We start from the raw sequence: 27,725 nt of genomic DNA, 5'->3' as shown, positions 1-27,725 counted from the left end.
CGTAGTTTTTAAATATTTTTATTACACATGTTATTAAAACAATGGAATTTCTTGCAACGCCGCGGAGTATGAAATAGTATAAAATGATATTCAAAAGTGAAATCTTTAGAAAATTGAGATATTACGGTTGCCAGTTCACAGTCGATATTTCGTATCGTCGACGTCGGGTAAATTTGTAAAATTCGCAACCTTCATTAATGTGAAACTTTTGAGTAGGTAGGCATAAAAAATGGAAATACTAGACATATTTATATTTCAGGTTATGATTATACTTTCATTTTATAACTAAAAAACGGAAACTGAGATCTCTTTGCGAGAATAGCAGTATATCGCGCTTTATGTCGCTCTCGCGCTTGTCGCGCCCTATCGTGATAGCCCTACCGATTATATTCTAAGCTTAATTGCCCAATAAAACGCAGACGAACGTGCACATCCCTACGGCTATACATAAACCTCGGGAGTCCATACTCAAGTCCGGGCCCGCCAGAGACGCTTTTAACACGCTTGTGAAGGCGTATCACTTACCGCCGTACCCTGGTCTTATCGGGGAGATTAGTCTCACTCGGAACTCCCTGAAAAGGTTATAAACCCTAATGAGCCCTGACCAGGTTCACGGCAACAAATAGGATACTTCGGTCCGCAAAGAATTTATTCGTTATCAAATTGAAAGAGAAAAAGATTAACAAAAAAGGTATATATAAAAACAGGTAGAACGCTACAAAACACTACTTAAATACTAAACCGAGTTATACGGTATTACTGATTGAGAGAGGCGAGTCGAATAAGGGTCGTATTCTAGAACTCTACTCAATGCTCAAGTCAGGATTTAAGTATAGTTTAAAGCACTCGAAATCATACTCAAGTCCCCGCCATTAGGGTCGTATTTCCAATGCTTGTTTCCAGTGCAATCCTCAATTGAACATTGAGTAGAGTTCTGGAATACAACTCTAAGGGTCGTATTCCAGAACTGTACTCAATGCTCAAGTCAGGACTTGAGTATTGCAGTGAGCACTGAAAATCATACTCAAGTCCCTGCCATTCGGGTCGTATTTCCAGTGCAATTCTGACTTGAGCATTGAGTAGAGTTCTTAGGGTCCTAGTCCTTAGGGTCGTATTCTAGAACTCTACTCAATGCTCAAGTCACGATTTGAGTATGGTTTAAAGCACTTGATATCATACTCAAGTCCCTGCCATTAGGGTCGTATTTCCAGTGCTTGAAATCATACTCAGATCCTGATTTGAGCATTGAGTAGAGATCTAGAATACGACACTTACTTAGCATTACTATGTAATATCTATCTCGTCTAGACCGCTATTAAGACGCGCTAGCTGCGCGCGGGATGAACGCCCCGGCCGCATGCTACTTATCGGGTTATCGGGGCAGACGAACGTGTACATCCCTACAGCTATACATAAACCTCGGGAGCCCATACACAAGTCCGGGCCCGCCAGAGACGCCTTCAACACGCTCGTGAAGGCGTATGACTTACCGCCGTACCCTGGTCTTACCGGGGAGATTAGTCTCACCCGGAACTCCCTGAAAAGGTTATAAACCCTAATGAGCCGTGACCAGGTTCACGGCAACAAATATGATACTTCGGTCCGCAAAGAATTTATTCGTTATCAAATTGTAAGAGAAAAAGATTTAACAAAAAAGGTATATCGCTTATTTGGTGCTACATTGATGTAATTGTAATTTTGGCAAATTTGGATAAAGGATGTTAATATGTAATTAATTAAGTCTTAATTCAATTATGCCAAAATTGCAATTAAGTCAATGTTGCACTAAATGAGCGATATATAAAAACAGGTAGAACGCTACAAAACACTCCCTACTTAAATACTAAACCGAGTTATACGGTATTACTGATTGGGAGAGGCGAGTCTAAGGGTCGTATTCTAGAACTCTACTCAATGCTAAAGTCAGGATTTGAGTATGGTTTAAAGCACTTGATATCACACTCAAGTCCCTGCCATTAGAGTCGTATTTCCAGTGCTTGTGTTTCCAGTGCAATCCTGACTTGAGCAGACTTGAGTATGATTTCAAGTACTGGAGTATGATTTTCAGTGCTCATTGCAATACTCAAGTCCTGACTCATGAGTATTGAGTAGAGTTCTGGAATACGATCCTAGGAGTCGTATTCTAGAACTCTACTCAATGCTCAGGTCAGGACTTGAGTATGATTCAAAGCACTAGAAATCATACTCAAGTCCTTGCCATTAGAGTCGTATTTCCAGTGCTTGAAATCATACTCAAGTCTGCTCAAATCCTGACTTGAGCATTGAGTACAGTTCTGGAATACGACCCTAAAACAGATATCCAAAATAACAACAATACAATAATAGAAATATAATCACTTATTACAATATTTGTAATATCTATATTTACAGTTTTAAAAATTATACAATTCTTCTCACTATATTGCTATTACACTATGTTTGGTTCTTCACTGAATTCATGTAGTCTTCTTTTATTTTAGCTCTGTCCTCTATATTAGGTAAATATGGTTGTATACCTCGTGCTCTTCTGTCGCTGTATATTTTGCCCTGTAATTAATTAATATTAATATAATAAATATTAGACTACATCACAATGTTGCTCTGATACCAAAGTAACTAAAGCACTTGTGTTATAGAAATCGGAAATAACGTCGGTACCACAACACCCAGATCCGAGACAATAGAAGCTTCTACATTGACTCGTACGGGAATCAAACCCGGGACCTCAGAGATGCAAGCCACTCGACCAGAGGTTGTCGAAATATGTAATTAATTCATAAATTTATGAATTAGATGCGAGAGCCCTCATGAGGGAAACCCTACCTAGCAGAGGTATGCTCAAGGGCTAATGTAGTAGATGTATGGGAAAATAAAATAAAAAGATGTTTATCTGCATTAACATAATAATTTAGAATTAAATAACATTGTCTTTGTAAACTTAAAACGCCGGCCGTACTTTGCACATCAGAGTTGTGCAAGGTAATGTCGGCGGGCGAACTCCAGCTCGCGAAGGGCTTTAATCCAGCCCGCCAACTAAACTAAGAGTCGTCGTCGATATCGACACACAAAATAACCTATACACAAAATAAGGTAACACTACTACAAAATAATACAATTTAATTCGTTTGTGGTGTGAATGCCGACAGAAAACCTGTCGACCTTGATGAAGGAAGAGATTTGGCCGAAGGGTTTTGCATATCGGCGATTGTGCGGCCGGTTGCCTGACACGAATGCGCTACACATTGCCGACAACCACAATTCGTGTTATGTTAGACCTTAAAATATACAGGGTGTAATCATTATGTATGCCCAGGCGATTAATCTATTAATATGAGATCTCAAAAAGCTTTCAACTGATATATAACGTACTTTCGACGTTACCTAATGAGAAAATCGATATCAATAACTTTTTTAAATAAAACTAGAAGTCTCCAAAATATTACCATTAAACGCTCCCATACATTTAATATGACATTCGTAGAGAGGCTTTAGTTTTTCTACTGGAAGAGGTAACAAAACGTTAACAGATGACAAAACTGACATAAATAAAGTATGAAAACTATCTTTTAATTGAATGAAAATGTAATGGCATAGTCAAGTGACAGTTGTCCATAAAAATTTTTAATGTTAAAATTTTGAATATTTCTAGTTTCATTTTTAAAAAGTTGTTGATGTTGATTTACTCATTAGGTAACGTACTTTCGATATCAGTCAGTCAGAATAATCGCCTGGGCACACTTAACGATTACACCCTGTATATTATATTGACAATAGTTGCCTGACAATGAATAAATAAAATAAATAATAAAACATATTTCAAAAGGAAATGTATTTTTCTTTAATTCTGGCCTGCTGTGAAATTTCCTGTTTTTCTGGACTCTAATGGACCCACCCCTGTCTATATCACTTAACAATGTGGATAAAATAGTAAGTTTTAGTTTAAGTTGCTAATGAAATGTGCTACATTTTATAGCAGATGTTATAAGAAAGAAGTGTATCAACTCGCTCCAATAAAACTATCACAAAGCAGTACATATGATAAATAGAGCTATATAAAAATTACAATTTATTTATTTATGGTTGGAAAACCAACAACTTCAAAACAATACAAAAGGAGCATAAAAACATACAACCAATTTATAAGTTACATAATCATTTGAAGTTTTAATTGTTTTAATTGAACAGTCTCATATCTTACTGTAACATAATAACTTGTAAAGTCTTACTACTAAGTTTTGTTTATAGTGTCTTTCTCTCTCAACCTCCTGTGCAAGTAAGCCTGTACAGGAACTTATCAATCAGGTCCTGACCCTAGATCAGCCCGTTGACACAGGAATCATCAGTGCCTTGAGTGAGCGACCCTGAGTGCACATACATCACACAGCACCCTCCCTATTGTACAGGTAGGTGCTGGGGCTGTTGGTTAGTTCACCTCCTATTGTGTATTCCACAACTAGTGGTTGCCATCACTAAGCCGTTCAATCTAAATTCAAATAACAAAAAACAACGGCAAAATCATAGTTAAAAAAAATCGTTAGTGTCTTCAAATGTCTTAATTACAAGTTTTAATAAAATATATTCATTCGCTTTTTCAAATTATAATAGCGGCATGTGTCGATCATTATAAAAGTGGTGTAAGTCCATATTTTAAAACACACATTGTTTTGCTTAAAAGTATCACATTTATTTCATTATAACAGTGAAGCAACTCCAATAATTGTACTAACATCCCATAGATGGCATTACTAGTGATGGAGATGCGAGTTGCAGTGTCTAGCAATGCCCAGATATGGCTTTGATAGGGGTGAACAGTAAACAAAATTCTAAAGAAATCTGATGCAGGACCAAACTGAAAAAATTAGATGGACCTATGAATTAAACCCAATTACTGTTCAGTTGATAGCTGGCAAATTGTTTGATCTCAATATGAAGATACTTTACAAGAAAGGTATGCAAAGTTTCTCGATAACTCCTGATGAAGTCGCAAGGGCCTTACCTAGCCAGCTCATCATACACTAGGGGGTCTACTCTCGATCTCCGTCCGAAACAATTACTGCCAAATAAGCAATACTTGACCAAATGAAGACGCGTGATGCGAATATTTATTATTGCTCGGGTCGGTAGTTTGGGAACCCTTGCTTTACAACAATGTATATAAATACACATACCCAGAACTTTTTACACGTATTGTAGTTATCAAAATATTTTTGACATTTTTCCTGATCGAAGGCGTTCTTGTCGAGGCATTGATAAGACATTTGTTGTTCCTGAAATCGAGATTAAAATTACATAATTTAATTTACAGGTCATTTTCACTGGGCAATCATTGAAATCAAAGATGAATATTGGACCTTTAAACAGGGATTTAGCCGTTCTGCATCTTTATTAACGAGTTTAGGCATTGCTAAGGTTTACGTTATAACCAAGTTTTATCTGTCTAATTTATGTTGCTTAATGTTGTGATGGTTCGGTCTAGTGTTGCCAGACTTGGAAGTTAATTCGCCAATTTATGTGTGTTAAGTAGCCGATATTCGCTCAAGCCATAAAATCCCTAAAAATGAAGGAAAACAATAATTCTGCTCGTTGCCGGAAATTGGGGAATATGAACTTTCTTATTTCCCCAATTACCCACACGTAGAAATACTCAAACCCCCAAATGAGTTGTTTTACGACTCCATTCCCCACAAAATCCCCAATCGGGTTTGTAATTCCTCAGACATTTTATTAAGTAGCCTAAAATCGCCTTTTCCTATTTCAAACAAAGGCTTAATATCGTCGAATCGTCTATCACTTTTTTGGTCGCCGCACGACGCCTCGAAGTAGCATAAATGGCGAAAAATCGCCTAATCTGGCACCACTGGTTCGGTCTGTGCTTGTCACGTGGTGGTTGTAATACGTCCATGAGTGGAGGGATAATGAAAAAAAGACCAGTGTTGCCGTTGTATATAATTAAAAGTTCCTAGATGGTCAGAGATTTTCCGCAAGATTTGGGTAAAAATAATTTCCTAAAATCCGCTAGATGTCTCTAGACTTGGCGGTACTTCCATGCGCTTATTTGAAAATCGAATTTGATTCACAAACAGTAAATAAAATTGCAAATAATCCCGACAATATGAACCAAAAAGTATTTATTTTTAATTAATTAATTTAGTTTTGAACATAACAAACAAAAATAATTATATTCAACTCATCATTCTGTGAGTGAAAAAAATTCAATCAATAGGTCTTCCCCATTCCTAATCGTAACGAGGGAGAAAGGCTTAGACTATGGAAACTAAAGGACATGTTACGTTGACATATATAAATCAGACGTTATATGTATATGATGCATTTCGACGTCGAAAACATAAACATATTATTGTCTTTGTTTAACTATTACGTGCCGTCTTAAGCCAAAAGAGATAGCATTACATTGGTCTGTGTCAAACACGGGAATCGAAAATTCGTAACGTCATTTTAAATGCCAACCGTGGCCATTTCAAATACATGAGGTACATGATACCGTTGTCAAAGGGAAGTACATCAAATGTCAAAACAAATGTTTTTCCAAATGTATTATTGAATTATTCACATGTATTATAATTAAATTGGACAAAAATATTGACAGTGAGAATAATTAGGTATTAATAAAAATGCGACGCTGCAGCATTAAAGGATGCGGCTTTAGAAAAACTGCAAATCAATCGAATGTTACATTGCACAGGCATGTGTTATTTTTTTGTCTATAAATCACACAATAGCCCGAATATTTTATGTAATTAGACTTATTTAAGTAGTTTATTTATAAATCTTGCCAAATTTTGCTTTTGTTACTTTAGATTGCCTGTTTGTTTGTATATTTTGATGATTGTTGTTAACGATTATTTTGAGATAGTGTTGATCTTGTAAGCATACATATTATCGATATTCTGTTATTAAAACAATTCACTATGAGGTTTTTATTGTTTTATTATTATTATTTCAAGTTTTCCTACAAATGAAAAAAGGAAGAAAGAATGGTTGGAAATCATAGGACTGCCGAATATAAACGTTGGATCAAAGACCATCTTCATTTGTTCGCTTCATTTTGAAGAGTCAAATTTTAACAGAACTTTAAATGTAACTAGATCATAATGATAATCCAAACGCTGTCCAATTTAAGGCTGCATTTAAAAGATTAGTAATTCGGGCGGAAATAAGAGATGAAGGTGTAGGCAACTGCATTCCACTTGAACAAATAAATATATTAACTTGTTCGTCTAAAATACACCCCGTAACGTCTATAAATGATTTAACAGAAAAAAAATCTTTTGTGGAAGTGCCAGAAGATGATAGCGACTTATACGAAGATTTCATAGATTGCTTAGATAATAATAATTTAAGCAATTATATTCAATGTGTAGTCACATATATTGCTGGCTTTGTTGTAAAAAAACTGTGTAGGTCTCTAAAATGTGACAATTGTTTAGACATGTTGTTTTGCAGTGATAGGGGTTTTGCACCTAGTTTAATAATGCAAAAAACTAGGGGTGGCCTGACTTATCCATCCAATGATGTTGTGGTAGTACTAAAAAAAGTTGAAACGTGTTTAAAATTCATTTTATTTTCAAAAGAAAAACCGGAGAATTATTATTTATATATTTTCAAATTTTACATGGAATATTTCGAAGAGTCTGGTAAATTATTTAATTCAGGAAATACAAATCACGACACAAATCATAAATATTTGTTAATTAAAAGCGTGATGCAAATATATATGGACTTGAGATTCAATTCAAATATTTTGGAAAACAAAAATTGAAAATTTGTCACTTCGAAATTATTTAAATAAAATTATTTTATTCCGTCATGAATAATTTTAGTAATTTTTACCCGACTGCATGAGAAGGTGAGCTATGTTTTTTGAGTGTATGTTTGTTAATTTCTTTTTCACGCTGTACAGCCTAAATGGCATGATGGATTTTGAGATATGAGGTGTCGTTTGATTCGTCTTGATTGGTGGGGCTGTCATAGGTTTATCTCTTTTCAGTTATTTTTTTGCAGTCGGGTTTTTATTTTTTAAAATAATTTGGTTTTTGTAAATCTATATACATATTTAAAGGAGTACGGTCCAGAGCAATTCACTGGTAGATGGACGCATAGCAAAAACTGTAAGTACTGGAACATGATAACTTGAGGGTATGTTAATTTTATTTAGTGAAGGAGTACTAAGAACGGATTTTTCAAATTCTTCCCCTAAGAGGGCGAAAACGGTTAAAAACGTTTGCATGAAAAATAATATTCCTTGAAATTACAAAGACGAAACTTTGCATAAATATTTTACAATAAAAATGGTAAAAAAATGGCATGACAGTTTTTAAAAAATGCGGCGAAATGGGGTAATAAAGTTTGTATGGTAACTTTTTAACACGTGGTGTGATTTGGTTCATACTTGAATATTTTTCATTTGTATAAAAATTGTACGCGGACGAAGTCGTGGGGAAAAGCTAGTACATGATAATTGTTGATTTCCGATAATTGATTTTTACAACTACTTCCATTATTTCTGTGTTAAAATTGCTTGATAGATTCATTTGCTTAAGAAAGCCCGGGAATTAACGGGAATACTAGAATCCGCAGAAACCTGAATAGACTTGTACTTGACGGTTAGTTAAAAGACGTTATGTAAATATGTACTAAAATGTAGGTTAAAGGCGTACCTCTTAAAGTAATTTTTATATTTTATTTAGTAAGTACAATTAATACTACGTAATGTTAAATACAAGTAAAGTAGGTATAATTAAGCAAGAATGCGCATGTCGCCAACAAACTGCACAGCAGTTTGGTGACTTTTACTAAATAAGTTACCAGTTGTAATGTTGAAAATAATTTTTTTTTTAAGTTTAAAAATGTGTGTTGACATTTATAATAATATACCACTCGAGATTAAATTATCAGATTTGTGTTTGTTTAGGCATACTTTGGTTACAGTAAACTAAAGAAACAAAAATTCAAGCCATACATTTGCATGTCGATAATGACTTATCGATAGATTATGGTACAACACTAAAGAAATCCACCATTTGTAACTTTCAAATTTTGGTAATATGCACGTTGATTCTGTACTTAGGGCAGCTCCTTTCTTTTATTTTTTTCCATCCTCTAAGGAGAAAGGCATCAAACGAACGAATGGATGTTGTTTTGTTTATTACAGAAAATTACCGTTCAGTCCGATTCTACGTTAATGTTACCAGCATTAGACTAGAAAATTGGCCGAATATTACTAATTTACCGTATTTGATTGATAGGTTATAATTTTTGTTTCTGAAAAGAGCCTCGCGGCCAAATTACATTCTTTCCGTAAAAAGGTTTAACACATATTTTATAAATATATAAGCGAATATGTATTGCTCATCATCGGTGGGTCATTATATCAGATTAAAGTTAAGTAATTCAGGGTATACAATTCCAATTCCGAGTTAAGTTCCAATTAGAGGTCATACGTGAGCCATACGCAGGATAGTGCGTGAGCAGTCTCCTCCCGCGGAGCGGACTGCCATGCTGGTAGTAAATGGGCCGTTTAATGTGACATTTAAAAAAAGATGCATTTAAATTAATGTAACAATAGGGAGCGCTCTTAGCCTGTTCCGAAAGTAAAAAAAAAAATTGAGAACCTCCTCCTTTTTTTAAGTCGTTTACTACCTCTATTACGGTCGTATTCCAGAACTCTACTCAATGCTCAATTCAGAACTTGAGTATGATTTAAAGCACTAGAAAACAGTTTTTATCGCCTAAAAATTTTATATAAGATGCGAGATTATCTCAGCACGGATTTGCGGTTGAAATTGGTGGAATCCTTGATTTTGTCTAAATTTACTATGCAGATACAGTTTACGGTTCTCGTCTTCTGTGTAAAACTAAAGCATTAATACAGCGAGTTCAAAATGCATGCCTAAGATTTTGTTACCCAATACCTCCTAGAAGTCATGTATCGCCATTTTTAAATAAAAATAAATTATTAAATATGTCTTCACGTCGGTATATACATTTTGCCACTTTACTCTTTGGTATAATAAAACATAAAAAACCGTATTACCTATATAAAATTTTAATATGATCTTCGCAATTGCGTCTTGGTCGGCTAATTGTCCAGTGCCACAGAACTGCAGCATTTCAAGGGAGCTTTAAGTATGCCGCGGCGAAAATCTGGAATTATTTGCCTCCTCCTATTCGCGATGTAGCTTCTTTGTCTGGCTTTACTCGCTAATAGGACAAATGAACGGCATCTATCACTAAAACTAGTTGTTAATTTATTTTAGTACTGTTATGACTCGGACATTATTCTTATTATTATTATTATTAATTTTGTTATTTATACTGTCTAAGAGCACGCTGCATATTGTAATAATTATATTATAAATTGGGTATTGTTATTTTAAATGTTTAGGTTACGGATCAAATCCTTGTTATTCTTTTTAGTTTTTGTTAAAAAGGCATAGCCACCTACCTCTTCTCAGGCTCCAGCTGAAAATCAGCTCTGTGGCTCTGCCCAGCATTAAGCTGAGCTGGCTAGCCTTTTCGGCTATTAATTATGTAATTAGTAAATTATATAATATATATATTTTTTGGTTTTTTTAGTGGTTTATTCTTTAATTTAAATTTAGGTTAATATTACTATTATTATTTGTATATTTTATTTGTAATAGCCGAATAAATGTTTCTTTCTTTCTAAATCATACTCAAGTCCTTGCCATTAGGGTCGTATTTCCAGTGCTTGAAATCATACTCAAGTTCTGACTTGAGCATTGAGTAGAGTTCTGAAATATGGCCCTAAGTGCGCTGCTTACGTTTTTCTGCTATTAGAGTAGATAGACTGGATATTTGTGTAATGACCATTGGCTACAGAGCCATCAGCTTAAAAAACGTAGCAAATAATTAAGAAACTCAAACGTAGTACTTAAAGTAAAAACTAAAACTTCTAAAAACATTGCTGTTAAAAAACCCGCGATGTTTTTTCAGACAGACTGGTCAAAAGCGTGTTTTTTTGATAAATAAGGCCCACATAAGACGTATAAGGACTGTGCTATGGTGTGTAGGTATGTATGTATTTTGGTATGAATTAGTAAAATGAAATTAGATGTTTAATTAAATTGTTTCTCTTAATTGCGATGACTCTGTTCACGTCAATTTGTTAGCCGTGTCACGCTTTTATTTCTACGTCTAATACTATAATAAGAAGAAGAATGGAATGCAGTTAAAATAATTAGTTTAGTTATTATTTGATTGCTCAATTAACGTGAATGATTAAAATCTGTAATAAATGTATTACATTACACTTGTAAAAAAATTATCCGTAATAAAAACTTTGTATTTTGTAAGATTTATTTATGTTTACAGGACAATGCCGGTATCTATCACAGTGATCTTGTAAGTGTAAAATTTCTGTGATGCGATTCAAATTATTTTTCGTACATGACGTTTTATAATGGGCTGTTTACGCCCCAGAACGCCTACAGTTTTAATCATAGCAACGTCGTGAAAGTATCATTGCTCCTATTATTTATATCGATATAATATTATATTTTACATTAATTCACTAACTAGAATAACATTGAAGATTTATTTCGAAAATAATATTAAAAGCGCTTCAAATGTTATATTTTGGATAGGTTATAACATACCTTTAAATAAGGTAACCAAAGTATTTGAAATTGCGTGTCCTAGTTAATAATCAGGTATATTCATTACGTAATATTTATCGGCAATACAAATTGAAAATTCGAGAACCCTCGTCTATTAGGTGACGAAGTTATGGCGTCTTATTATATAGATATACTAAATCTGTGTTTAATATTACTCTGCACTAAATTTATTTATTTATTTATTTGGGATAACAACAGCAATAATGATTATTTATATATATTGAAATTAAATTACATATTACAAAGCCAGTAACAGTTATCCTCGATTTATACATTAAAATAAAAACAGAGCACGGGGTACCTATAAGCGTGATAATTAATTATACAGATTATATACATACATATAATTGTGAAACAATTTAAGTAAACTAAATACGTACACTTACATACAAACAATACTTACTATACACAATAAAACTTAATATTAATAAGTATTATACACTATACCTACATATGAATACAACTTAACACTAAATCATAAATACTTCTAACATTATAAAATATCAAACTATAATTATAAAAGAAATGAATAAATAAATAAATAAATGAGCAAAATAAAATAAATTGAGTGAATCTACGCATCGCGTTTAAAAATTAATTCTTTAATGTTTGACTGGAAAGAATGCTTTTTATCTACAAAGGGATCAACGTCATAGAAATATTTATTGTAACCAGTAACTAATCTTGTGAGCACAGAGTTTTTGCCGTAGTTTGTGCAGTGAAATGGTACATGAAAAAGAGACGTATGTCTGGTAAAACGGGCAGGCACTCGAAAACTTATTTGCTGTAATAAATCTGGACAATCCAAACGATCATTGAGTACATCAAACAAAAGACCCATATCCAACAACTCACGACGCTCCTGGAGACTTAACAAATTGTATGTGTGACAGATATCAACGTAAGGTGAATGATGATAGGTTAATCTACATTTATAATTCAAATGCTTTAGGAAACATAATACATAATAAAGAACATAATAACTGAATGGGTCTCAGACATAAGTTTTTTTTTACTTACTTCGTTTCATATTTAAGAAAACGAAAGAAAATCCTCTTTATCCCGTTTAGATGATTATAAACAGTCGTACACAGCCATTGACTTACAAATAAATGGACGACGGGTCTAATACATAAACCACGAAAAAAATGTCCCAAGTCAACCTATTCGAAATTTAAATTGTTATGTCATCGCAGTATCGCGCTGTCCGTAGAACAAATGAAGACTAAAGCGGAGTGTCGCGCTCTGTATACGATTTTAGCGCCTTACAAGTGCGGACACTTTTTAGCGCGGACCCGACGTCCATATAATTGTAAGTCAATGTACACAGCACAATTCACGACCATAATATATAGTAACGTACTAGGATGATATTATACATTAACGTACAAATTTTGTAATTAATAAATGAAAACTACTTATATTCAAATATCAAAGCCGTCTTAGCGCGAAAAATGCTCGCCGACAGCCTTGTTGTCGTTCAGTCAATGTGACCGTCAATGTGCGGGGCTTGGCGCGGTATATAAAGCTAGGGAGGGGCGGAGAGTGTCCGCTCTCGTTATTTCTTTGTTCTGATAATTGATCGCAACAGAACGCTACATGCGCTAACATCGGCGCCGACCAGTCTTTAGGTTGTATTCCAGAACTCTACTCATTGCTCAAGTCAGGATTTGAGTATAATTTCTAGTGCTTTAAATCATACTCAAGTCCCGACTTGAGCATTGAGTATAGTTCTGGAATACGACCCTAAGTATACCAGTTGTTGATAATTTAAAAAAAATATGTTTGCTAATACCGCGCCCAGGTCTGATAAACTTTTCACGGAATTACATGGAATTCCTTCAATATAACAAATATGATAAGATAATGAAAGATAATAACAAATTTAGAAGTTGGCATAAACTTGTGCGCGTTAATAAAAATCTAGAAATAAAAATAATATTTTACAACAATATTACTAAACTGTTAACAATAAATCATTATCTTTAGATCAAACAAAAAGTGCCATTCAGCATCCCTTTACCTTATTTTCTTGCTTGGTAACTTTTTGAACGAAAGTCTGATACTTATTTGACAGTAATTGTTTAGGACGGATGACGGACGGACAACGAAAATAGCAGGATGGAGAAAATACTTAGAGTTAAATGTTAGAGTTTATTTTTTTCCATCCTCTAAGAGAAAATAGACGTCAAAAATATCTGTCATGATGTCATGAATTAAATTTCGGTAGGTGCTGGATTGCCCAAGTCGATGGCTCACATTAAGCTGCGTTAAAATGAGTTATTGAAAAACAAGCAGAGAACATACGGATAAAATTATTAAAATAAGGAATTGTTCAAATAACAATTTCTACGAAAAACAATTGCACTTACGAATAATATAAGGAAACTTTCCAATTTAGGTCGTTTTTGACTGATTTACGATAAAAATGCCTTATGAATATTTTTCCCACCTTCATTATATTCGAATATTTCGTTAGGTTGTCCTTGCATTCTTATTAGCACAAAAGTTTTTAGTGCCAAGTAAATAACGCTGTTTTCATATTTTGAATATTGAGTTCATATTTATTTTGCTTATCAGGCTTTTATTATTACTTAAAAATAATAACAAAAAAGTTATAAATAAAACGAATCCGGACAAGAACTATACGTATTTATTATTGTACTTTTTTTTGTGCAACTCTGACGTCCTCTATTGTACGATAGGCAAGAAATGCCGTAGTTCTATTCTTACGCCCGAAACTGTCTTACCTCACCCTTATTTTGCTGCCGCCAAGCTGTAATGCGAGCATTACTGTGTGCCGGATTTGAAGGGTAGTGTCAGTGTAGCGCTTTAAGTAGGCCTCTAAATAAATAAAACGACAAAACCTTTATATTCGACACACATTTATTTAAATTGTGGTTTCGTAATGTCTACACTAAAACGTTCAGACTCTTCCTAATTGGCACGCGTAGGCACTTCCCTGAGTCTTCAGGCACTAGCGAGCAGTGACGAGGCGTCCTTCTAACTCGATTCCCACCGACTTGCCTAAAATTTTCCACGTATTACCATAAGATTGTACTAAACAACGCGTATATCCCGCCTGTATACGCGCTGTTTACAGTGTAAGTATAATGGATCTCAGCATCTGTGCCAATTACAGGGCGCGATCTACCACGCAAGCCGGTCGGATCCTGGCTTCTACTTCATTCATGAAACTTAGGCGCTCATATCAAAATACACACACATTTGCAAAAGTCCGCTGTAAAACCATAGTAGAATAAGACTTAATAATGGCGGCTGAAAACTTGAAAACCATCGGGTTATATAGTATCTTGTGTGCTAATAAGTGTTAAAGTGTTACAAGGCGCCTGTTTAACGGAAAAAGAAGTTTTTGGTAAGGTAGTTTTTTTATGTTTGACCGGCTTTACTAACGATTATTTTCACGCCTCGACACTGCTAGTGAGGGAGCCGATTGTGCGACCAGCGCCGAGTCCGAAGTCCCGAAGTCCGTGCGAATGCGTGGAATACCCGCAATACGTAGATAGCGGGCTGCAGTCTTTAGGGATTCGTGGCCCAGAAGGGCGCTGGTGAAACTACAGGCACGTGAGGCTTTTCAACTAATGTCTCAGGGTGATGGGCGCAGTGGCTTTGCACTTTGAGCGGCACTTCAACTGTTATTTATGGACAGGCGTGACGGTTACCATCAGGTGTACGACTTGTTGGTTCCGTTGCTAAGGTTCGTATTCCAGAAATCTACTGAATGCTCAAGTCAGGACTTGAATATGATTTCAAGCACTGGAAATACGACCGTAATGGCAAGGACTTGAGTATGATTTCTAGTGCTTTAAATCATACTGAAGTCCTGACTTGAGTATTGAGTAGAGTTCTGGAATACGACCCTATGGATAAATATCATTGATAACACTCAATATTATCTGCCTGCCTAGCTCATTCCCAATATGTATAAACTGTCACGTCTGTCCACAGTACTACGGTACTGATACTCTTTGACAAAATTCAACACTAAAACAAAATACTATCACTATTTAGATAGATAGTGTTTTGTTTGGAACATGTAGTTGCTGTGAACATTCTTGTCTATAGATTGAAGTCGTTGGTGCCATCGTAATAATTTAAGCTGATATAACTTACCTACTTCAAAAGTGTCTTTGTGATAAATAAGTCAAACTAGGTTGAAAGATAATACATAGATCATATCCTTTCCACTCGGATAAGGTGCAATTTGAAGGAAATAGTATAAGGAATGAAAATATTTCTAAATTTATTTAACTGATTTGGTAAGTTTAGACAAATTTAGAGTTTTTAGTCAGTCTGCTATTTATTTTTGACGTGTGATCACGTGTATTTTATTATTTTCGTTTTTATACATTTTGTTAAGGTGACATGATATTTACTACAGTTCAGTGCCTCTGAATGTTGTTATGAAAAGGTGAGTTTATTTATTTTGTATTGGTTGCGTGATCGAATTGTTGCAATTTTTTTTGTTATCAATTTCCTGTTGATTTTTTGGAAATGTATTATTATTTCGTATTCATATTATTCCAATCCCATTCATATGATATTAATGAATATTTTTCGTAGTTATAGCTAGGAAATGTTTTTATAAAATTGTTTTTTTGTGACATGGAATTCCAAACGGGCTCTGTACAACTCATTATTAATATTTTTAGTACCTTTTTGGTTAATAATCTCAGTACAGAGTACTAATAAAACCGACCTCCAAAGTACGTGGAATTATGTCTCTTTGCTAAGTTTTATTGAAATATCCTTAAATTCGCCACTATACAGGACTTGACACTGGAGATAATAAAAACCGGTTCTCACTACTCAAAGTACATTGAGAGAAAAACGCCTTCAATTGGAGAAATAACAAAATTAACCATTAAAATAATTGCTCCTCAAGTAAAACTTAGGCGTTATTTATAAAAATGAATCTTCATGCGTGAACAGCCACCCTTAGAGGAGGATGAATTTCTTCAAAATGAAATGGGACCACTATGGAAGTACCCCCTTTCCAACAAAAAGAGAATCATGAAAATCGGTTCACAAATACCGGAGTTATCGCGTAACATACATACAAAATAAAATACAAAAAACATACAGTCGAATTGAGAACCTCCTCTTTTTTTTAAGTCGGTTAAAAATTGTAGCACATTGTAACCTCGTAATTTATAAAACAAATCCCGCTTTTTTCGTCCAAAATTCATAATCCTAGTTTTTTGTCGTTTTTAAATAAAGTTCCGGAGTATATTAAGATTGTAATTTCCTAAGTTTAAAAATTATATGAAAAGTAATTTAATTGAAAAGTTGCGAAATTCAATACTATTTGTTAGATAAAGATGTATGGAAAGACATTTTACAATTGGTTCTAACATAAAAACATGAAACTTTATTAATAAAGAAGGGACTTTATTTTCCAGTCAGGAAAACGAAAAGTTGGAATTTGCGTACAAATTTTCGGGTTTCTCTTTATTTAGGCGGTTTTCTCTTTATATATATAAAGGCAAAACGAGAACATTATAAGTCAAATCAATGGTATATTTCAACCAAAATTCTACAAATTAAAGAACCTAGAAATGTGCAGTTTTGCGAGATTATGTAATGGAAGCTATTAAAGCAAATTCTCATGGGAATTGCTACACTTTTCTAAATACTCGCTGCCACATTAACTGACAAACCAGAAACACAACCTTTTTGAAAATTTGTTACATAGTATTATTTGATAGTTTCTTTAAATAAAGAGTACTTACCTATCTGTTAAAAATATGCATAGAACGGCTGCGTTTTGCTTGGGGACACGCTTTTATAAAGCGATGTCTTTGTCGGCTAATTAATATATCACCGACTGCCTGCGAACCAAAATAATTAAGGTTTCCCTTTCTAACTACATATACATATACCTATATATTTGACACTTGAATTTTGTCGATTAATTTAAATTCAATTGAGAATTAAGAGAATAATACAAAAAGTAATAATCATTGGTACGTTGTAGGTACTTTATAATCTAAGATGAATAATTATTTGATTTTTATTACCTCGACGTTTGGACGTATTGCAACGTCCATGGTCTCGAAGGGACTGAAAAGGCGTGGCTTGGTCTTGATTTTGCTCGGCTATTGTAGACTTATTGAGATGACGGTTCCTAACAGCCGCGATGTGGTCTTTGATTCCATTTCCGCTATGGTGCGTTTTGTCTGCCCAATATAGGAGCTCCAACAACTGCAATAAATCTTGTAAACGCCCGGAGACTAAAAGGGATTACATCCTTAGATGATCTTACATGCCCCGCGACCTTAGATACTGATATATAGAACGGCGTAAACACAGTTTTTATAGAGTACGTGGTTAGTACAGTAGTAGGCATGAACGTTAGTTGCCTTAAAACGTCAGGACGGTTCCCTTTAGTTTTTCGCCGTAGTGGTTGCTATCACTCTGTATCCGTTCTACCTAAGGACTTTCTAAACGTGGGATATCTCATTCTCCAAGGATTCAAACTCACAAAGGTCTCTGTTCTGTTCTTCAAAGATCTTACAACAGACTGTAGGCGACGGGGATTGTCGTGGGACAAACAAAAACGAACAAAAACAAATAATGTGTGCAAATCGTGAAAGTTTATTTATCGTAAGTTATATAGCGTAGTTGCTATTTGTAAGTAAGTCGTGTTAATTGGTGGTGTTGAATATAGATCATATTATAATCCTATAGTATCGGTTGGCGCAAACAATGTTTACTATAATCGGCCTATCACGCTTGTACCTATACTTTTCTAAATAGACTACAATAAAATGATTAACGGTGAGATAAGACTGTCTTTGGATTAATAGTTTTACGATCACATTCATATTCATATTCATATTCATTTATTTGCAAGGTTTTTACAAGTGGTGTTAAACTAGTTATATGTACAACATGTAACACCCCGGGGGGGCATCGCAAATTTTTGAGGGTACAGGTATCTTATTATATACATAGGTTTAATTTATAAAATTTAAGTAGCATTTAAAGAAAAACATTACTATATAAACATAAGCAAGAACAATACAAACAGAAAATTAAAGAGCCTTATTTTCTACAAAAAAATCTGTTATGGAATAAAAGGCCTTGCTTTGGAGATAGCATTTTAAATGTTTTTCCAACGCCTTGTATGTATCTCGCATTTTTATTTCGATTGGAATCGCATTTTATATTTGTATTACCATACTATGAGGGCCTGAATGGTATATACTAAGGGTACTGAAAGGACGTCTTAACATGTGTAGACCTCTATTATTACGTTTCACTGTCTTTATGGGTGAAAAAAACTGACCGTACTTTCTTGCAAATTTACAACATTCTAGAATGTAAATTGAGGTTAATGTCAAGATTTTATGTTTAATAAAGAATGGCTTACACGAGGTTTGTGGATCTATATTAACAAGTATTCTTACACTTTTCTTTTGTAGTAAGAATAAGTTATTTAACTCGACACCATTGCCCCATAGCACTATAACGTATGAAAGCTTTGTGTAGATAAATGCATAGTACGCAGATAAAGCTGTATTAAAGTCTAAGACCTTTTTGAGGTTGTATAGCGCATAAGTAAAAGAGGACAATTTACTGGCCAGGTTTTGTATGTGGGATTTCCAGTTCATAGTAGAGTCTAGTTCTATGCCTAGTAGGGTCGCAGTAGTGTCTGTTTCTAATTCTGTGTTTTTGTAATTGTATTGTATATTCAAAGGCGATTTTTGGTACGGTCTAAATTGAATAAGTTTCGATTTTCTTATGTTTAATTCTAAATTATGAATGTTAAGCCATTTCGTAATTTTGTCTAGGGTCCTATCCAAATTATCCTGTAATTCATCTTCATTTATGCAGGACAATATAATTGAGATATCATCTGCAAATAATGTGCAATGTTCAGTACATATTTTAGACAGATTATTTATATAGACCAAAAACAAAACACAGCCCAGGACGCTACCCTGAGGGATAGAGTTAATGATATTTATCTTATCAGATTTTATTTGTGTAATATTACCTGTTTTATAGTCTACATGTTCAATTTCTATTAATTGTTCTCGGTTTGTCAGGTAGCTAGTGAGCCATTTATGCGGTATGCCTCTTACCCCTACATCATACAATTTTCCCAGTAGTATTTCATATTTTACTCTATCGTAAGCTTTACTTAAATCTAAGAATAGTCCTATTGCATATTTTTTATTATTTATAGTATCCAGAATTTTTTGCACACATTTGTATACTGCTAAAGTTGTCGAATGATTTTTTCTAAAGCCATTTTGGTTGTCATCGTAAATTTTGTATTTTTCAAAGAAGTTACAGAGTCTTCTACACATAGCCGATTCGAAGATTTTTGACGAAGTTGGTAAAAGCGCAATTGGGCGATAATTCGTTGGGTCCGTTTTTTGGCCTTTTTTATGGATGGGTTTTATGATGGCTATTTTAAGGGCGTCTGGGAAAACTCCTTAACTAAAACTTCTTAACATTAACATATATACTATACCCGTAAATTCGCTCTCGCCTTAAAAAGGTCCAAGTTGTAAGTCTGCAGGCATGGAATTCCAGTCCATTATTATTCATAGAACCATATAATCTTGTTAAATTATAATAGAAAAGAGTAATATGTTCCTTACAGTAAATATGGCCATTTGTATGACCATATTTAAGTACAAATTTAGAAATTTTCAAATTGCTTTTAAGTTACATGCATTTGTCATTCTTTTATACTAAAATATGAAACTTATATAAATACTCTGTAAAACTTAAATAGTAATGATCGACCTCGCATACAAACTGACCGAAAAATACGACTTCAAACCTTAAGGTGGCCATATTCGGCCCAGGTACCTTATTTAAAATTAGCAGATTTGGAGCCCAGATTGTAATGCAATTAAAATTGGAGTTTCATTGATATTATATAAAACAACGACGTCTAAAAACACACTATATGACACTTTATTAATAATCTTTGTCGAACAAGTGATAAAATAATCTCCGAATACGTTCTAACGCAGATTATAATAGATAAGTTAGAGAATAACATACCAAACAAACAAAAAAAAAATTAAGGTGTTTTAAAGCACTATCTTCTAATATTAACATTGATGTTTAACGAATATTATGGTGTTTTACTACCGTAACATTTATTTCTTTCTTGTGAAAAACGCACGCATTTATTAATACAACGCACTTTTACATGTTACAATATAGAAATCAAGCCATAAAATGTCCAGCAACAGAAGAAAAAGGATTTTGAGGAACGGACTATTAGGACGGATGTTCGGGGTACCATTTTGTGTTAAAGGTAAGGAAAACTTATCGTCGCTAGAAAGCGATAATGCTGTAACCCGCAATACCTGCGAAAATGCTTTTTTTTTTTGCATATTTTTTTGTCCAATTTTTTTTCTGCTTCGTTTCTGGACTCTGGACAGCATAATTTTTTGACGTTTTTTTTTTATTAAGGAATTTTAAAACGATTTAACCCGCTGAAACCGGTGCTCTTTTTGAAAAATGTGCGTTACATCAAGAACACGTAATAAAATTTTCTTTGCCTCTGGTTACAGCATTTTTGCATTCCCTAATATTAAAATTGTTACCATCTTAGAATAATAACGCAGTTACTACTTACAGCATTTACGTGGGTCTTGTTAAGTACGAACAATGTAATTTACACCGTTTTAAAGGTCCGAGTTTTAACAGTGTGTTACGATATTTAAAAACAAATATAAACAAGCACAGAACAGAACTTCTCCTCACGTCATTTTATCCTTTCCTCACTGTATTTGCAAACAACAAATATTTGTACCTTAATAATGGGAAAATAGAGATGAATATGCTATAGGCGAAAAACATGACGCGTCGCGACGCTTCGACTCTGCACCAGTGTGAGTTGAACCTTACAGCAATCTTTAGAGACTGCTCATGCAGCAGTGAGGGTAGTTGTGTGTGTTGTTCGAGTCTTTTTATAGCAAAATCGGAAGTATTTTTTCAATTATTAATGAAAATATTATTTCTTTTCCTTATTTTATTACAATTATTGTATTTAATCTTATTTATTTATTCAGACCATATGAGTCATAAATTAATGAACTACGTAGGAATTGCTACACAGATTTATATACAGATTGATATACAGATGCATTTAACTTTCTTACGTGAATAAGTAAGAAAGTTAAATTATAGTGAAATTTACTCCAATCACCACGATTAAAGTGATTTTATTTGACTGAGAAATCCTACCAAGTTCAAAGTGTTTGTGCTGTGTAGGTATGCTCATATGTTTAAGTGATTATTATTCACTAAGTGTCGTATTCCAGAACTCTACTCAATGCTCAAGTCAAGATTTGAGACTTGAGTATGATTTCAAGCACTGGAAATACGACCCTAATGGTAAGGACTTGAGTATGATTTCTAGTGCTTTGAATCATACTCAAGTCCTGACTTGAGCATTGAGCAGAGTTCTAGAATACGACCCTGAGTCATTTAAACGGATTCAGATACAATATTGCAAACAAGCCATGTTTTGGATACATACATATATTTCTCGCTACTTCTTCCATCGGGGCAGGCAGAGACTACAGCATTAACACAAGAAATGTTTATACCTGTAGTATAGTGCATTTCCGTCTTTTTATAAACTCATGTATCACAACTGCTTATTTCTGAAGCCAAGCAGTGTGTGGTGAAATTACAGGCACATGGGACTTGTCAACTTATGTTTCGGGGCGCAGTGGCAGTGCCCCGCAGATGTTTGCGATTTAAGGCTCTGGTGGCATTGCAACTGCTATGGACAGGCGTGTCGCTTTCCAACAAGCGCACGACTTGTCCGTTCCGTCACTTGGTGTCTTAAAAAGATTAATAAAAATATATAGATAAATAAAAAGAAAGAGAGATTAATTTGGTTTACATATTTAGGTGCAAGAGACAGTGACGATCATATGACTGACGGAATTACTACGATTGATATAACTGTAGATGCAAATGGACATGATGCAACAGCTGATGCGATGCTGAAAAATGCTCCTAAATATGGTAGTAGTAAGGATATAGCCGGCCTTTCACGTATAAAAGGTATGTATAAAGCTACTGCAAAAAGAAGGTATCTGTTAGTCGTGGAAACTGATAAAAATCAAGTGATAGCGATATCAGTTTCACCTAGTATACATGCAGACTTTTTAATCACCATCAACATTTAGGTCAGACATTTGGTCTTTCAGTATCGATTTTTGAAAAAATTCCGTGTTCGATTCCAAGTTAACACAATTTCGAAAATAAACTTTTCTATATTGTTTCTGATCTAGTATTCTGCGCAGTACCTTTGGCTGCAGAGTGTCCTATATAATAATGTATGAAGTACTCGTATGTTGATGGGGCTGCCACGTTACTGTAGTACGTCGGTTAAGTTCGCGTCGGCGCGCACGGATGACTTTCATGCTATCATGCGCAAGCGAGTCGCATCTCTGATGCTTGTACGGTAGCGGCTGATACAAATGACACCCCAATACTCAGCCAGTGCACAAGGTCACATGTATCGCATGCTAGGTATGAGAAGTGAGGAAAAATATGTCAGGTTTCCCACATTCCTCATGTTTAAGAATTTGTTGTATGTAATGTTACTAACATAGCTCATAAGTCAGAAAATTGCCTTGTTTATGTCTAGTACCTATAGTGTATTTGGTTTACTAACAATGTATTATTTCACGGCAAATTTTGACAACGAAGCCAAATTAGGTCTGGGAAATAATGATCCATTACTTGAAGACGACAGTGGTGATAGAAACACGAAAGCTCTAGCTGCTGATGAACCAACATACAAACTGGAAGCTTTCGAAAAGAATGCCATGATCATATTCAATCAATATCATGTCACCGGGTATAACGTACCTAGGGTCGGCACTAAGGAGGACGGGAGGCGTATCAAAAAAACACTTGAAAAATTCGGTTTTAAAGGAAAAGAATATGTAGATCTTACTAGGAAGGACATATTTAAAGAGTTGGATAAATGTAAGTCGTATTTTATTTTTTTATTGGATCTTAAGTCACATTAAAGCTGTTAAGTGACTCTTGAATGAGTCTGAAATGGTTGATTGTTGACGTCAATGTTCTAGTTGTCAAAGGGATAAACTTTGCCCTGTTAAATATTTTTGAACCCAGGTATTCTATAATCTGTGACGTCTACTCCTACATAATATACTTAACATTGTAGTAGCGAGCACCAAAAGTGTACCAAGGGTATACGCAAACGTGTTTTAAATGAGCTGCTAATCGGCTATCATATACATCATTCTGATCTTTACAGTTAGCTCAATGGATTTTACCGACTACGGTTGCGTGGTGATAGTAGTGATGACCCATGGCGGCGAAAACGGCCTTCTCATGGCGAAAGACGAAGAGTACAGCGAACAGGAGATTCTTCAATACTTTAAGCACAGGCAGAAATCTACATTGGTCACCAAACCTGTCGTCGTGATTATCCAGGTTAGTTCGCAAACGTGACTATGAAACCACTAAAATTTCCAAACGAGAATAAACGAAATTAAACAATGTAATAGGTATTTGCACCACCTACCTATCATCCCCATGTTTCGACCAGGTCACACTAACCAAGTCACGGAGTGATTGGTGCGATGTTACGATTTGATTGGATTTGAGGTTAAAGCATATTACTGGATCAGGTGGCTTAGCGGTGTAGATCCTCATTAATGAGGTTCACGCCTTCAGTAGTCATCATGATGGTAAAACAAGTGGTACTCGTAGCTTTAATGCAGTAATAAGTAACCTGAAGTGGAAAGCATAAATAATAGCGGAACCAATATAGAGCCTTGTGGCACACTCCTGTCAGTAGCATTCAGATCGGACATCAGGAAAGTACTATTGGGTTTCTGTAAGCTTACTTGTTACATGCGATTGATAAGCTAACTCCTGAATCAATACAGAGAATTCGCAAACCTAGTGTTTTAATTATAATAAGTAGAGAAATATTGATTGAATCAAAACCTCTAGAAAAATCTAGAAGTACCAGAGCAGTTCCTGTGACTGTAGTATTAACAATTGACGAATTAACAATGTTAGTAATTATATTAAGAATGTCAGAGAGAGTTAACATCACCATGTACGTACCAACCCCATGAGATCCCAAAGCATTGGATTTTATTTCATGAATAATAAAATTTTGAGAAAGTGTGATGCACCAGCCTCTTTCGTTAACAGTAAGAAATTGACAGCATATACTCGTATTACACTTAAAAGTTACATTTGGTGCTATAAAATTTTTACATAAAGGTCTAAACAGGAATGAAATCTTCTGTTCCGTTGTTCTCAAAACTAAAAAGACTTTATCTAATTGTAGGGATACAGTTATTACTGCTAGCAGTTTCAGCATTGGTACGTGTCCCGTCGATGCTTCTTCGCTGTCCGCATATAACTTCTGTACAATCAGAATGTAATGGAGTCAAATTATACCTGCTTCCACGTGAAATCTTTCTTTTTATTACACCATTATGATAACTTTTACAACCCGAAATAATGTTTCTAATTTTGTACTTATTACGGTAAATTTCAGGCATGTAGAGGTATTAAAAATATGGAAGCAGCAGAAGCAGGGCGTATAGTTAAATTCTCAGGGACGCAAAAAGATTCGATCGTCAAGGACGAGGTAGAACATTACCATCTACCAGTGGAAGCTGATACTATAGTGCTGCATAGTTCTTATATCAACAAGGCTTCGCATAGGTGAGACATCTGCAAGTATTTAGTTTATTCCTACTTAAAGTACCGGCACGCTATGATGGCCGTTTTGACGCTTGTCCGCCCATCAAGTTGCGTATTAATTAATAACTATGTTGAAGGAGCTAATTGCTGTACATTGTTGTCAATAGTGACGTGCAGTAAAATTTATGGAATGTGTAATTTTACGATACAACTCGGCATTTGCTATTCGAAATTTTTAAAAATGAAATGTAATACGATCGTCACTTGATCGTTGATCGCTGGCCAGGACTACTTTTGCCTCCGGCAAACACGCGTCAAAGCTCAATGCAAAACAAAGCAGTTTCGAATTGACGTTGCTTCGAAAAGAACAAACCGTGATTATGATAATATATAGTCTTGAACGGATTTTGGATATTGATTCTGCATTACTGTTGATCCTTTCTCGTTAATTTGGACTTTGTTTACGCCTTAATAATTTAAAAACCTGCGACTCACAATTGATTATATTTTTTTTGATAATTAATTGAGATTTCACCTCGCTATTGTAATCAATCAAAACGGCCATCATAGCGTGCCGGCTTTTTAATTATACTTATACTAGACTTCATAGATATATATTATTATGTTGGAATACATTTCACAGAGAAATAGATGGCACCTGGTTCATAAAATCCCTCTGCAATGCAATTGATTCGCTATCAAAAACACACGACCTAGAGTCAATAATGATAGAAGTGAAAAGAGAAGTTGCAATCAAGAAATACCACCGCGTCAAGGATGGAAGCACTAGAAAGTATCAAATCAATAAACAAATGCCGGTCGTCACTTCTGCCTTGATACGAAAGCTTTATTTTAGAAAATTCGGAGACCAGGTTATTATTATTTATATTAGTGTTATTATTGATGCAAAGGTTGAACAAACGCAAAGAAAAATTCCTTCGTTCCGGTTGAATTCGACTCTCCCAACTGAGCTACGGAACGAATTAGCAAACCTCACGAATTTCTTTATGTGCTTGTTACTGATCTTTGTTTTTGATTTATCAGGGTTCTTGCCGTAGCGCCATCTGTGAGAAACATATGAAAGTTTTTCTTCAATAGCCAGGTTACATCTTTACAGCTACTACAGGGGCTGACAAAAGATGGCGCTTTATTAATTGTAATATTTATTTTATCATGTTTTATTATCACATTATTTATCTTTCTTTGTGAAAATATTCCACTAGTTTGGTGTTATTATTGATAAAAAGTTATAGAGTATTTAGAATTACAATATCAAATGTAGATGAATTTAAAAAAATCACATCGATCTTAGAAGTTTCAAGACTATTTTTCACGTGTTTTCAAGTTACTTACGCGAGAGGGTCAAATGTTACAAAAAATGTAAACACTAGCTGGAGTGGTTTTAGGGTTATTATTTGGTATGTACGAAAAAGCTCTTCTGACAATAGAGATGCGCGATTGCGAATGATATCTGTATTCGACTCGTTAGTAATTAACCAATAGTCGGAAAAAGGTGCTCCACATATATAGATACATCTATACATGATATATCTATACAGATAGCTACAAGGAGCGATATAGAGTTGTTAAAACCATTAAATATTAATTAATTACCTTTTCGAATTCCGGGTCTCCGGAAATGGTTTCACTGCATCGTAGGACAAACTACTACTAGCCTAGGAAGTGGAAGTCGGGTTTTAAAGTAGGTAATTCTAATAGTGTAATGTAAAAAATGCAGTAGATAACTGACAGCTTTGTTGCCGTTCCGTCAATGTGACCGTCAATATGCGGGGCGCGGTGCGGTGTCTAAAGCTAGGGAGGGGCGAAGAGTGACCATTCCCGTTACTTTTTTATTCTCTGCTTTGGTAAAAGATCAGTTATCTACTGCATTTTTTTACATGGCACCATTAGAATTACTTTAAAATCCGACTTCGACTTCCTAGGTCAGTAGTTTTGTCTTACGATGCAGTAACGACGAATTAGTAACCTACTAATTTTCGTATTCGAATGATCATTAATTACTAATCCATAGATTCCGTAGAGCATTTCTGCCAGCCCTCTCTGGCATATGGTAAATAGCGTAAATGTGACGGGGACAGGGATGTTTCGATATGGACCTGGTAGATGTTTCCCCGTGGTTCCGACATAATGATCATTCGACTCGTGTACCTGACCGAATGGCAGATGCTTCCGGTATCGGTAATCGGTCGACTCGAGTGGAATGATTATGTTTGCATTCGACTTAGACGAATGATTTGTCCATTCGAATTATTAGTATTCTGTTTGATTCGCTATCTGACAGTATATTTCGTAGCTTCATTCTCGATATAATATTTAACCAGGTAGTTTTTT

The 27,725-nt window shown here is 34.7% G+C and overlaps 2 protein-coding genes across 2 annotated transcripts; one reads left to right on the top strand and one right to left on the bottom strand.

Moving 5' to 3' along the window:
• Window positions 1-2,389: 2,389 nt before the first annotated feature.
• Window positions 2,390-5,465, bottom strand: LOC113239846 (coiled-coil-helix-coiled-coil-helix domain-containing protein 7). Its single transcript, XM_026476993.1, has 3 exons — window positions 5,352-5,465; window positions 5,169-5,267; window positions 2,390-2,547 (listed from the first exon to the last, which is right to left on the bottom strand). Exons 1-3 carry the CDS (start codon window positions 5,400-5,402, stop codon window positions 2,434-2,436), a joined length of 264 nt encoding a protein of 87 aa, XP_026332778.1. The 5' UTR covers window positions 5,403-5,465; the 3' UTR covers window positions 2,390-2,433.
• A 17,885-nt stretch (window positions 5,466-23,350) lies between these two features.
• On the top strand, window positions 23,351-25,032 carry LOC113239734 (caspase-3-like). Its single transcript, XM_026476830.1, has 3 exons — window positions 23,351-23,666; window positions 23,962-24,140; window positions 25,012-25,032. The coding sequence occupies exons 1-3, from the start codon at window positions 23,351-23,353 to the stop codon at window positions 25,030-25,032; spliced, it is 516 nt and encodes a 171-aa protein (XP_026332615.1).
• The last annotated feature ends 2,693 nt before the right edge of the window (window positions 25,033-27,725 follow it).

Source organism: Hyposmocoma kahamanoa, unplaced genomic scaffold, assembly GCF_003589595.1.
Source record: "Hyposmocoma kahamanoa isolate Upper Pololo Valley unplaced genomic scaffold, ASM358959v1 116, whole genome shotgun sequence".
Taxonomy (NCBI): Eukaryota; Metazoa; Arthropoda; class Insecta; order Lepidoptera; family Cosmopterigidae; genus Hyposmocoma; species Hyposmocoma kahamanoa.
This window is presented reverse-complemented; position numbering and strand designations above follow the sequence as displayed.